A 14,168-nucleotide genomic window follows, 5' to 3' on the forward strand; every position below is an offset into this window, starting at 1 on the left:
CTGACTGGCAGCAGCCTCCTTTGCCCAGTGCAACCCCTCCCCCCTCAGCACCCTCACACCCCCCACAGTTGGTGCACAGACTGTCTGTGGATTTTTGCAGAGAGAGGTGGCGCGGGGGTGATTGACAGCTGGCGGCCCGGGGGGGGTGATTGACAGCTGGCGGCCCGGGGGGGGTGATTGACAGCTGGCGGCCCGGGAGGTGATTGACAGCTGACGCGGGGATTGGAACGCGGTGCCGGCGGTCGCTCGGCGACGCGGGCCGGGGAATGGTGATTGACAGCTGCCGCTGCAGCGCCTGCGGGCGCGCCTGCCTCCCTCCCTCTCCCCCGGCCGCTGTGATTGGGTGCACGCCTTGTGAAGCCCCTCCCGGCCGCACGGCCACACAAGGCGTGCACCCGGTGCAATGCAGCATGCCGTTGCCTGGCAGCCGGCGTCGGGCTGCATCGGTCGGAAATTGAGCGCGCAGCGGCCGATTGTGTGATATTTGCACATTTTGCGTTTTGCAAGCCGCCGGATGGACTTCGTGCTGAGCGGGCTGGCCGCCTGCGGGGCCTGCGTGTTCACCCACCCGCTGGAGGTGGTCAAGACCAGGATGCAGCTGCAGGGCGAGCTGCAGCGGCGCGGCTCGTACCCGGTGCACTACCGCAGCGTGCTGCAGGCTGCCCGCGCCGTGTGGCGGGCGGACGGGCCGCGGGCGCTGCAGCGGGGGCTGGCGGCCGGCCTGCTCTACCAGTTCGGCATGAACGGCGTCCGCCTCGGCGCCTACGCCGCCGCCGACACGGCCGGCTACACCCGCAACGCCGCCACCGGCCGGGTCAGCGGCTGCAAGAGCACGGCGGCCGGGGCGCTGGCCGGAGTGGCCGGAGCGCTGCTGGCCAGCCCCTTCTACTTGGTGAGTGAGTGAGGGAGTGTCCGATAACTGAGGGAGTGAGGGTCCGCCAACTGAGGGAGGGAGTGAGGGTCCGCCAACTGAGGGAGGGAGTGAGGGTCCGCCAACTGAGGGAGGGAGTGAGGGTCCGCCAACTGAGGGAGGGAATGAGTGAGGGTCCGGGGATTGAGGGAGGGACTGAGGGAGGGACCGCCAACTGAGGGAGGGAGGGAGTGAGTGAGGGTCCGACAAAGGAGGGAGGGTACGGCAACTGAGGGAGGGAGTGAGGGTCCGTTAACTGAGGGAGGGAGGATCCGGCAACTGAGGGAGTGAGGGTCCGCCGGCTGAGGGAGGGAGGGAGTGAGGGTCCACCAACTGAGGGAGGACGTGTCCGCCCTCTTTGACCTCAACTCCACTTTCCCGCCCGATCCCCATATCCCTCGATTCCCTTAATATCCAAAAATCTATCGATCTCAGCCTTGAATATACTCAACGACTGAGCCTCCACAGCCCTCTGGGGCAGAGAATTCCAAAGATTCACCACCCTCTGAGTGAAGAAGTTTCTCCTCATCTCAGTCCTAAATGGCCGACCCCTTATCCTGAGACTGTGACCCCTGGTTCTAGACTCCCCAGCCCGGGGGAAATATCCTCCCTGCATCTACCCAAACATTTGCATCTTAACATCTACCTGGTGAGTGCTGCATGCAGTCTGCTGTGGGTGGGCTGGTGGCTGGGGACTTGAGACAGGAGAGAATAGAAAGACCTGCATTTATATAGCGCCTTTCACGACCACCGGACGTCTCGATGCGCTTTACAGCCAATGAAGTACTTTAAAAAAAAAAAATTGCAGTCACTGTTATAATGTAGGGAAACCGATTTGCGCACAGCAAGCTCCCACAAACAGTAGTGTCACAATGACCAGATCAGGGCTGATTTGCATCTTAACTTGTATTTATATAGCGCCTTTAACACAGTGAAACGTCTCAAGGTGCTTCATGGGAGTGTTAGGAGACAAACAATTTGACACCGAGCCATATAAGGAGATATTAGGGCAGGTGACCAAAAGCTTGGTCAAAGAGGTAGGTTTTAAGGAGCGTCTTGAAGGAGGAGAGAGAGGTGGAGCGGTTTAGGGAGGGAGTTCCAGAGCTTGGGGCCCAGGCAGCTGAAGGCACGGCCACGATATGCCACAACAACCCACCCATCACGCTTCCCGACCCCAGCCACCCCATGGTCAAATAGCATCCGGACACTCGCTGTCCTGGGTGTGATCTTGCGCAGGGCAGGAGGGTTGACGTGGGCGGGGTGGGGCAGGATCGATCGAGAGAGGCTCCTGACTCTAGCATTGCAATACAGGTCTCCTCTAAGGTGTCAGCTGTGACTCAGTGGGGGTAGCACTCTCGCCTCTGAGTCAGAAGCTCCAGGGTTCAAGTCCCACTCCAGGAACTTGAGCACAAAAATCTAGGCTGACACTCCCAGGGCAGTGCTGAGGGAGCACCGCACTGTCGGAGGGGCCGTCTTTCGGATGAAACGTTAAACCGAGGTCCCGTCTGCTCGCTCAGCTGGACGTAAAAGATCCCATGGCCACAATTTCGAACAAGAGCAGGGGAAATCCCCCCGGTGTCCTGGGTCCAATATTTATCCTCATCCATACCTTTGTTATTTCCACACTTGACTATTCCAACGCACTCCTGGCTGGCCTCATTCTACCCTACGTAAACTAGAGGTGACCCAAAACTCGGCTGCCCCTTGTCCTAACTCGCACCGAGTCCCGCTCACCCATCACCCACCGTGCTCGCTGCCCCATGCCCTAACTCGCACCGAGTCCCGCTCACCCATCGCCCCCTGTGCTCGCTGCCCGGTGTCCTAACTCGCACCGCGTCCCGCTCACCCATCACCCACTGTGCTCACTGCCCCCGTGTCCTAACTCGCATTGAGTCCCGCTCACCCATCACCCTCGCTGACCTACATTGGCTTCCGGTTAAGCAACGCCTCGATTCCAAAATTCTCATCCTTGTTTACAAATCCCTCCATGGCCCTCGCCCCCTCCCTATCTCTGTAATCTCCTCCAGCCCCACAACCCCCCGAGATACTGCGCTCCTCTAATTCTGCCCTCTTGAGCATCCCTGATTATAATCGCTCCACCATCGGTGGCCGTGCCTTCTGTTGCCTGGGTCCCAAGCTCTGGAACTCACTCCCTAAACCCCTCCGCCTCTCTTTCCTCCTTCAAAACGCTCCTTAAAACCGACCTCTTTGACCCAGCTTTTGGTCACCTGTGCTAATTTCTCCTTATGTGGCTGGATGTCAAATTGTTTTATCTTAAAATACTCCTGTGAAGCGCCTTGGGACTTTTCACTACGTTAAAGGCGCTATATAAATGCAAGTTAAGAATTATTGTCTTTCCGTGCATCTGAAACTTTGCATTGTTTTTTTAAGGTCAAGACTCACCTACAGACACAGTCAACCTCTGCTATAGCTGTGGGTCATCAGTATAAACACCAGGTAAGTGGAAATACTGGATACGCAAAGCGGATATCTGGGAGATAAGGATACTGTGCCTTCAGGAATTAAAGTTACAGTGAGGCCATTGAGTCCCTCGAACCTGTTCCGCCATTCAATTAGATTGCGGCTGATTATCATCATGACTCCAGCTACCTGCCTTGCCTCAGGAAAGGAAATGGAATGTTGGCCTTTATTGCAAGGGGGGATAGAGTATAAAAGCAGAGAAATCCTGCTTCAACTGTACAGGGTATTGGTGAGGTCACTCCTTGAGTATTGCGTACAGCTTTGCTCTCCTTATTTAAGGAAGGATATACTTGCATTGGAGGCTGTTCAGAGAAGGTTCACTCAGTTGATTCCAGAGATGAGGGGGTTGAGCAGGTTGGGCCTCTACTCATTGGAGTTTAGAAGAATGAGAGGTGATCTTATCGAAACATATAAGATTCTGAGGGGGCTCGACAGGGTAGATGCAGAGAGGATGTTTCCACTGGTGGGGGAGACTAGAACTAGGGGACATAGTTTCAGAATAAGGGGCCGCCCATTTAAGATGGAGATGAGGAGGAATTTCTTCTCTCAGAGGGTTGTAAATCTGTGGAATTCTCTGCCCCAGAGAGCTGTGGAGGCTGGGTCATTGAATATATTTAAGGCGGAGATAGACAGATTTTTGAGCGACAGGGAGTAAAGGGTTATGGGGAACGGGCGGGGAAGTGGAGCTGAGTCCATGATCAGATCAGCCATGATCTTATTGAATGGCGGAGCAGGCTCGAGGGGCCGAATGGCCGACTCCTGCTCCTATTTCTTGTGTTCCGTAACCCTTCATACCTTTGCCCAACAAAAAGCTATCAATACCAAATCGAAACACTGGATGCTGGAAATATCAGCGGGTCAGGCAGGCAGAAACAGAGTTAACGTTTTGGGTCGGTGACCTTTTCTCCGAACCGGGAAAAAGTTAAAAATATAATCGGTTTTAAACGAGTTCAGAATCAGGGAAAGAGGGGAGAGAAGGACAAAAAAAGAAAGACTTGCATTTATATAGCGCCTTTCACGACCACCGGACGTCCCAAAGCACTTTACAGCCAGTGAAGTACTTTTGAAGTGTAGTCACTGTTGCAATGTGGGAAACGTAGCAAGCTCCCACAAACAGCAATGTGATAATGACCCAGATAATCTGTTTTTGTTATGTTGGTTGAGGGATAAATATTGGCCCCAGGACACCGGGGAGAACTCCCCCTGCTCTTCTTCAAAATAGTGGCCGTGGGATCTTTTACGTCCACCTGAGAGAGCAGACGGGGCCTCGGTTTAACGTCTCATCCGAAAGAATGCCCCTCCGACAGTGCGACGCTCCCTCAGCACTGCCCCTCCGACAGTGCGGCGCTCCCTCAGCACTGACCCTCCGACAGTGCGGCGCTCCCTCAGCACCGCACTGGGAGTGTCGGCCTGGATTTACGTACTCAAGTCCCTGGAGTGGGACTCGAACCCATAACCTTCTGACTCAGAGGCGAGTGTGCTGCCCACAAAAGGGAAGGTCTGTGATCGGGTGGAAGGTGGGAGAGATTAAAGGGATGATGGTGTGAGAGAGAGAGAGCTCTATCAATCTCAATTGACTCCCGGCCTCAACAGCCTTTTTGGGGGAGAGTTCCAGATTCCCACCGCCCTTTGTGTGAAGAAGTGCTTCCTGACATCACCCCTGAACGGCCGGGCTCTAATTTTAAGGTGACGCCCCCTTGTTCTGGACTCCCCCCACCAGAGCAAACAGTTTCTCTCTCTCTCGACACTATCTAATCCTTTAATCCTTCAATTAGATAACTGCCTTAATCTTCTATACTTAAGCCCGGTCTGTGCGACCTGACCTCATAATTTAACCCTTTTAGCCCCGGTATCATTCTGGTGAATTTGCACTGTCCCCCTCCGAGGCTGATATGTCCTTTCGAGGGACGGGGTCCAGGGCTGGAGGCAGTACTCCCGATGGGGGTCTGACCAGCTGAAGCCTAACTTCCACCCCATTGTACTCAGGGCCCCTCGAGATAAAGGCCAACATCCCCTTCGCACTTTTAAATTATTATTTTGTCCATTAGCTTTTCGTGCCCTCGGTGCAAGGACCCTTAAAGCCCCCCTACTCCTCCACAGTTCTCCAGCTTCTAACTAACAGAGAGTCGGGATAAATGGTTCATTCTCGGGTTGGCAACCAGTAACTAGTGGGAGTGCCGCAGGGATCAGTGCTGGGACCCCAACTATTTACAATCTACATTAACGACTTGGAAGAAGGGACTGAGTGTAACGTGGCCACATTTGCCGACGATACAAAGATGGGAGGAAAAGCAATGTGTGAGGAGGACACAAAATCTGCAAAAGGACATAGGCTAAGTGGGCAAAAATTTGGCAGATGGAGTATAATGTGGGAAAGTGTGAGGTCATGCAGTTTGGCAGAAAAAAAATCAAAGAGCAAGTTATTATTTAAATGGAGAAAGATTGCAAAGTGCCACAGTACAGCGGGACCTGGGGGTACTTGTGCATGAAACACAAAAGGATAATATGCAGGCATAGCAAGTGATCAGGAAGGCCAATGGAATCTTGGCCTTTATTGCAAAGGGGATGGAGTATAAAAGCAGGGAAGTCTTGCTGCAGTTGTACAGGGTATTGGTGAGGCCACACCTGGAATACTGCGTGCAGTTTTGGTTTCCATATTTATAAAAGGATATATTTGCTTTGGAGGCAGTTCAGAGAAGGTTCACTTGGTTGATTCCGGAGATGAGGGGGTTGACTTATGAGGAAAGGTTGAGTAGGTTGGGCCTCTACTCATTGGAATTCAGAAGATTGAGAGGTGATCTTATCGAAACGTATAAGTTTATGAGGGAGCTTGACAAGGTGGATGCAGAGAGGATGTTTCCACTGATGGGAGAGACCAGAACTAGGGGGCATGATCTAAGAATAAGGGGCCACCCATTTAAAACTGAGATGTGGAGGAATTTCTTCTCTCAAAGGGTTGTAAAATCTGTGGAATTTGCTGCCTCAGAGAGCTGTGGAAGCTGGGACATTGAATATATTTAAGACAGAGATAGACAGTTTCTTAATGATCAGCCATGATATTGAATGGTGGTGCAGGCTCGAAGGACCGAATGGCCTACTCCTGCACCTATTTTCTATGTTTCTATGTTAATCGATAAGGGAGTGAAGGGTTATGGGGAGCGGGCGGGGAAATGGAGCTGAGTCCATGATCGGATCAGCCATGATCGTATTGAATGGCGGAGCAGGCTCGAGGGACCGTATGACTGACTCCTGCTCCTATTTGTTCTGTGCTCCCCATTTTGAAAATACCCTGATCTGTTTGTCTTGGGTCCTTACACTCACCCACATTGAACTCTATCTGCCACCACTTTGCCCACGCACTGAATCCATCGATGTCCCCGTGCAACTTCCTGCTCCCACCTACACTACTTACCGTGCCCCCGAACTTGGTGTCGTCGGCAAGCTTGGACGTACGGCTTGTGCGATGTACGCACCTGTGCGCAGGCTCGCAGGCTTGTGGGGCTGTTGCACTGTGAGTGGCTCAGCCCATCACGTGATGTTCACGAGACTCAATAAAACCCCGGCCAGTTGAGTTCAGGTTCCCCACCATGAGGCGTGCGGTTGTGAGCCTGGTGGATGAACTGGCCGTGTTCAGTTTGATTGTTAAGCATAAACCTAAGAATTAGAAGCAGGAGGAGGCCATTCGGCCCCTCGAGCCTGCTCCTCCATTCAATAAGATCATGGCTGATCATTGACCTTGTCATGTATGTAACCTTCATGTAACAACACCGCAATACAGTATATACTTGAGAAATGCACACCTTGACCACAGGGGGTGAACTTGTGGGAGACACTCCTCACCTGGTCATCCAGGTATATAAAGGGAGTTCCCACGCAGAGTCATCACTTCTTGGTCCTGTGAATAAAGGTGCAGGTCATGGAGTGACCTTGTCTGCAGTATGTGCCTCGTGTGGATTTGAGGTATTGTGTAAGGACTTTGCAGACCTCAACTCCACTTTCCCGCCCGATCCCTCGATTCCCCTCGACTCTTTAAAAAAAAAAAAAAAAATCTATATGTTCAGAGACTCTGGCATCTCTGGGCTAGAGAATTGCAAAGATTCACAACCCTCTGAGTGAAGAAATTCCTCCTCATCTCAGTCCTAAATGGCCGACCCCTTATCCTGAGACTGTGACCTCCTGGTTCTAGGCTCTCCAGCCCGGGGGGAAACATCCTCCCTGCATCTACCCTGTCAATCCCCCTTCAGAGTGCGAATAAACCTTTGCGGATAAACCAGCGGGTTCTTTACAGCGAACGTGTCGCTGTGAATCCTTAAGCCAAGAACCCGCAAAGCAAGTGCACTACAAAGCTCTAATCCTTTGTCCAAGTCCTTTTTATAAAAGGGCCTGACCACTGCCATCGAACCGGAAATCGTTGTGCACGCACAGATCCTGTGTTTTTGTTTTGTTTTGGAGCGGAGTATTTAAAATACACACTCGACACCAGGTCTGCGTTCGAAGATTCAAGCGGGTGTTATTCGCAGTGGTGGGGAGGTGACCGGCTGTGGGTCTAGCTAGGTCACTGTCCAATGGTACTTAGTTTCAAACTACCTTTTATGCACTTAATCATACACACTCAACCTCGTGCTGATTGTGTTTAAAGCCCGCGTGCACAGTGATTGGTCAATTTCCTTCCGCGTCACATAACGTCACTCGTCTCTGTTCTCTGCCGTGCTCGCGTAACATCAAGGTACCGCCTCCATTACCCGGGAGAGGGTAATCATCATCATCATAGGCGGTCCCTCGTGTCGAGGATGACTTGCTTCCACGCCAAAAAGGGACGCGCTCACAGCAGTTTCAATGAGGTCCTAATATTCCAGATCCCGAACTACATCCTGAAGGGTGGAAGATGCCTGTGGGTGGATTTTTTTAACGTGGGGTGGCCGTTGCACACCAGCCACCACACGGGGCTTGACAGAGCGAGGTCTTGGTCCAGTGGCAAGGGTTAACCAGGACGACTGGAGACCAGCTCTGCTGCACAGACCTAGTGCGTGCACATATCGCGCAGTGTGGGCTGGGCCCGTGCTGCCCCTGGGCCCTCGCCTCTCCTGGGCCCCCGAACTCTCGCCTCTCCCGGGCCCCCGATCACGTCTCTCTACAATCTCTCGCCGCTCCTTCGCCCCGACCTTGCCGCTCCTGCTGTACCTGCCCACGCTCCAATCACCAACCGACCAAAGCAGTGAACATATTTAATCAGGACTGATGAGACCACAGTCTGTTGTTGCTGCCATGAACCTTGCTCAGGTCAGGTGGTATCCGGTTCACGACTGCCCTGTTGTTCCACTTCCCCACCCTCCGAGGCCCCTTTGTGGTTCCATTTCTAAACCACGCAGCTTACCTCGGGCGGTTCTTGCAAAGTCGACATGTTATTCTCAACCGCCTACTGAGCGATCGAAAAGCTGATTCACTGCAAATAGCCCGTTAGCCCCAAGACCCCGTCTTAACCCGATCATTATAGCAGAGCGCGAAAGCTCCACTTCAGTTTGTTTATGAAGAATAAAGAAACGGATTTAGAGAAATGTCCATCTTCCGGAAGAATGAGCGAGGGATATTTTCCCCCTCTATAAATTGCCGTTAATGCGTTCTGTTGATGTGCGTTGCCGGTTGCTAGGCGCTGCTGCGCGGTGTAAGATTTATCAGATCCGCCCGATTTATTATCTCTGTCAGAAGAGACTTGTGACAGCCACCAACCACGCTAGGTGCAGGTATTTTGTAAATAAGCACAACAGATTTTATTTAGTGGTTTGCTTCTAGTACAAAGAAGTAATACTTAACGGGGCGATAGTTGACAATCTGTTCTTTGAAACCTCAACGGAAGCCAATGAGTGACCACGGAGCTTGTCTCTCGCTGTGTTCTGTTGACTTTCGTCCTCCTCCAGTCGTCTTCTGTGGTGGTGCTGCCCCCGAAGTTGAATAGCTGTTACTCTTGTACTCTTTCCCTCCCATTTTCAAATGCTGTGAGAAGCTGCAGTTGTTCGAGCCTTACAATAGGTCATTCTCAGACCTTCAATCTTATCTCGATCGCCCCTCCCTCCCTGTGGCAGCAATCACTTCTCCGAGAACAATTCCACAGACCATGTCACAAAGAATTCATTACTGTGCTTGGCCATGCAAAATTATGATGAGGGTTGCTTTGTGTTGCATACCTTTATCTTACTGATATTCTGGTCTTGGCCATTCCAGTTCCAAATGAAGCTGTTCCAGCAACAACAAAAATGGTTAAGGTAATTAATGGCTCAATTTACCATGATGCTTTGCTTCTCTGTTTTTACCATGGTGAACTGAGCTGACACACATTGTACAGGAACAGCGTCCCGAATCCGGAACCCGCGGGACCGAGGCCGTTCCAGATTCCGTGTTTTAACGGACTTTGTGACGTCTTTCAGGTATTTCCGGATTTCGGAATGTCAGAAGCGGGTGGGGGGGGTGGGGGGTACCTGCCGAGGAGCTGTTCGGCTGTCCAGGGCCCTCCGAGGAGGTCTCGAGGTAAGGGCAGCGACGGCAAGGCCCGAGGTCGGACAGGGTCGTCTGGTCCGGATTCCGCAAAACATTTAACGGATTCCGGACGACCCTGGCACCAATCGGTCCGGATTCTGGAACATTCCAGAACTCCGGATTCTGGATGCTGCACCTGTACTTACTTTTATCACATCAACGAAAGCATTATTAAAACACTATCCCAACATGCAGCTAAGTTTTATCTCTCAGCGGCCTTCAATGTCAACCACTATCATCATCATAGGCAGTCCCTCGGAGTCGAGGAAGACTTGCTTCCACTCTAAAAGTGAGTTCTCAGGTGACTGAACAGTCCAATACAGGAATTACAGTCTCTGTCACAGGTGGGACAGACAGTGGTTGAAGGAAAGGGTGGGTGGGACTGGTTTGTCGCGCGCTCCTTCCGCTGCCTGCGCGTGTTTTCTGCACGCTCTCGGCGACGAGACTCGAGGTGCTCAGCGCCCTCCCGGATGCACTTCCTCCACTTAGGGCGGACTGGTCTTTGGCCAGGGACTCCCAGGTGTCGGTGGGGATGTTGCACTTTATCAGGGAGGCTTTGAGGGTGGTCCTTGTAATATTTCCTCTGCCCACCTGGGGCTCGCTTGCCGTGTAGGAGTTCCGAGTAGAGCGCTTGCTTTGGGAGTCTCGTATCGGGGTATTCGGACAATGTGGCCCGCCCAGCAGAGCTGGTCGAGTGTGGTCAGTGCTTCGATGCTGGGGATGTTGGCCTGGTCGAGGACGCTAACGTTGGTGCGTCTGTCCTCCCAGGGGATTTGCAGGATCTTGCGGAGGCAGTGCTGCTGGTATTTCTCCAGCGATTTGAAGCTAACCGGCAGCGCATTGTGACCCCATTGAATCTGAAGGCTTCGTCAACAGTGGACCTGGGCTGATCACTCAGTGCAAGTGAAACCGTTTCAAGGAGCTTATTTCCAACGAGGGATTAAAAACCCGCAAGACTTGGCGTTTAGACAGACCTCCATCTGTTGTGAACGTTATTTTTAAAAATTTGTGGCCCGACAGTTATGCTTCTGCGTAGTTTCCGGATCATTGGAGGAGTACCTGGGTTTCCAAGTATAGTGAAAGGCCGAGGCCCATGGGAGACAGCACTGCTCACATCCTGTCCACCCATTGTCCATACTCTCCGTCTCCGACCTCTGAACTAATTCCCTGCCCATGTCACTGGGTCGCCCCAGGGTCACTGGGGATCGCCCCTCCCGGGGTCATTGGAGGTCGCTCCCCCAAGGGTCGCCCGCCCCTGGGGTTACTGGCCTCCCCGCCCCTGGGGTCACTGGAGGTCGCGCCCCTCCCCCCCCCCCCCCCCCCCCAGGGTCAGCAGGTTGCCTCAAAGGAATCTTGAGCTTGCTGCCTTTACTAAGGAGGAGACTGCGAGGTCACCTGATTGGAACTTTTACGATTTTTGAAAGCTGGCATTTACACATTATTTTTCCTCAGGACATCCCAAAGACAGCTCACAGACAATGGATGACGTTTGATGTGCAGTCACTGTTGCTGTGAGGGCTAACACACTCAATTTGCGCACAGCAAGCTCCCACACACAGCCATGAGATAAATAACCAGATAATCTATTTCAGTGATGTTTGGTTGAGGGATAAATATTGGGCCCAGGACACCAGGGAGAATGCCCCCTTTTTTCTTCCTATAGTGCACATGGAAACTTGTTACGTCCATCTGAGGGGGCAGACGGGGCCTCTGTTTAACGTCTCATCTAAAAGATGTCAACTCCCGACAGTGCGGCGCTCCCTCGGTACCGGCCCTCCGACAGTGCGGCGCTCCCTCGGTACCGGCCCTCCGACAGTGCGGCGCTCCCTCGGTACCGGCCCTCCGACAGTGCGGCGCTCCCTCGGTACCGGCCCTCCGACAGTGCGGCGCTCCCTCGGTACCGGCCCTCCGACAGTGCGGCGCTCCCTCGGTACCGGCCCTCCGACAGTGCGGCGCTCCCTCGGTACCGGCCCTCCGACAGTGCGGCGCTCCCTCGGTACCGGCCCTCCGACAGTGCGGCGCTCCCTCGGTACTGCACTGGGAGTGTTAGCTGAGATGACCAAGCATTTGGTGGCCTATCCTGTTATCTCTTTCTGTGGCTCAGTGTCAAATCTTGTCTGATTACGCTCCTGTGAAGCGCTTTGGGTCGTTTTAAAATATGAAAGGCACTGGAATTGACCATTACAACGCACTCCTGGCTGGCCTCCCACATTCTACCCTCTGTAAACTAGAGCTGATCCAAAACTCGCTGACCCGTGTCCTAACTCGCACCGAGTCCCGCTCACCCATCACCCCCTGTGCTCGCTGCCCCGTGTCCTAACTCGCACCGAGTCCCGCTCACCCATCACCCCCTGTGCTCGCTGCCCCGTGTCCTAACTCGCACCGAGTCCCGCTCACCCATCACCCCCTGTGCTCGCTGCCCCATGTCCTAACTCGCACCGAGTCCCGCTCACCCATCACCCCCTGTGCTCTCTGACCTACATCGGCTCCCGGTTAAGCAACGCCTCGATTTCCAAAATTCCTATCCTTGTTTTAAAATCCCTCCATGGCCCTCGCCCCCTCCCTATCCCTGTAATCTCCTCCAGCCCCACAACCCCCCGAGATCTCTGCGCTCCTCTAATTCTACCCTCCTGAACATCCCTGATTATAATCGCTCCACCATCGGTGGCCGTGCCTTCTGTTGCCTGGGCCCCAAGCTCTGGAACTCCCTCCCTAAACCGCTCCACCTCTCTTTCCTCCTTCAAGACGCTCCTTAAAACCTACCTCTTTGACCAAGCTTTTGGTCACTTGCGCTAATTTCTCCTCATGTGGCTTGGTGTCAGATTTATTTGCATCATAACCCTCCTGTGAAGCGCCTGGGGACGTTTCACTACGTTAAAGGCGCTATATAAATACAAGTTGTTACACTCGGGGCCTGGGGTAGGACTTGAACCCACGACCTCCTGACTCCGAGGTGAGAGTGGGAGTGTCTTGAGCCAAGCCGAAAGACGTCAGTGAACTGAATCCACGCAAGCTGTTCGGTGACTTTGGCTGAGCAGAGAACGCAAGTTAAAATTGCAGAAGCTGGGCTTGTGAAGGGAAGTAGAGCGGAACAGGGTGGAGCAGTTGGTGAGACCATGGCTTTTCCCGTCTGACATCCACAAGTCGGCTCACAAGATGAAATCAGTTTGCGCAATCACAGCCCGGCTCAGGCTCATTAAAACTCATCACCACAGGCAGTCCCTCGGAGTCGAGGAAGACTTGCTTCCACTCTAAAAGTGAGTTCTCAGGTGGCTGAACAGTCCAATACAGGAATTACAGTCTCTGTCACAGGTGGGACAGACAGTGGTTGAAGGAAAGGGTGGGTGGGGAGTCTGGTTTGCCGCACGCTCCTTCCGCTGCCTGCGCTTGCTTTCTGCACGCTGTCGGCGACAAGACTCGAGGTGCTCAGCGCCCTCCTGGATGCACTTCCTCCACTTAGGGCAGACTGGTCTTTGGCCAGGGACTCCCAGGTATCGGTGGGGGTGTTGCACTTTATCAGGGAGGCTTTGAGGGTGGTCCTTGTAATATTTCCTCTGCCCACCTGGGGCTCGCTTGCCGTGTAGGAGTTCCGAGTAGAGCGCTTGCTTTGGGAGTCTCGTATCGGGGTATTCGGACAATGTGGCCCGCCCAGCAGAGCTGGTCGAGTGTGGTCAGTGCTTCGATGCTGGGGATGTTGGCCTGGTCGAGGACGCTAACGTTGGTGCGTCTGTCCTCTCAGGGGATTTGCAGGATCTTGCGGAGGCAGTGCTGCTGGTATTTCTCCAGCGATTTGAAGCTAACCGGCAGCGCATTGTGACCCCATTGAATCTGAAGGCTTCGTCAACAGTGGACCTGGGCTGATCACTCAGTGCAAGTGAAACCGTTTCAAGGAGCTTATTTCCAACGAGGGATTAAAAACCCGCAAGACTTGGCGTTTAGACAGACCTCCATCTGTTGTGAACGTTATTTTTAAAAATTTGTGGCCCGACAGTTATGCTTCTGCGTAGTTTCCGGATCATTGGAGGAGTACCTGGGTTTCCAAGTATAGTGAAAGGCCGAGGCCCATGGGAGACAGCACTGCTCACATCCTGTCCACCCATTGTCCATACTCTCCGTCTCCGACCTCTGAACTAATTCCCTGCCCATGTCACTGGGTCGCCCCAGGGTCACTGGGGATCGCCCCTCCCGGGGTCATTGGAGGTCGCTCCCCCAAGGGTCGCCCGCCCCTGGGGTTACTGGCCTCCCC

General features: G+C 53.4%; 1 protein-coding gene across 1 annotated transcript in view; it reads left to right on the forward strand.

Moving 5' to 3' along the window:
• The first annotated feature begins 348 nt into the window (after nt 1–348).
• The window catches only part of slc25a35 (solute carrier family 25 member 35), a 30,846-nt gene continuing 17,026 nt past the window's right edge, over nt 349–14,168 (forward strand). The window contains exons 1-2 of the mRNA XM_070863088.1: nt 349–892; nt 3,302–3,367. Coding sequence (XP_070719189.1) covers nt 515–892; nt 3,302–3,367 — 444 coding nt within the window. The 5' untranslated portion in view covers nt 349–514. The remainder of the gene's footprint in view (nt 893–3,301; nt 3,368–14,168) is intronic.

The sequence above is a fragment of the Pristiophorus japonicus genome, chromosome 20, assembly GCF_044704955.1.
Source record: "Pristiophorus japonicus isolate sPriJap1 chromosome 20, sPriJap1.hap1, whole genome shotgun sequence".
In the NCBI taxonomy this organism is placed as follows: Eukaryota; Metazoa; Chordata; class Chondrichthyes; family Pristiophoridae; genus Pristiophorus; species Pristiophorus japonicus.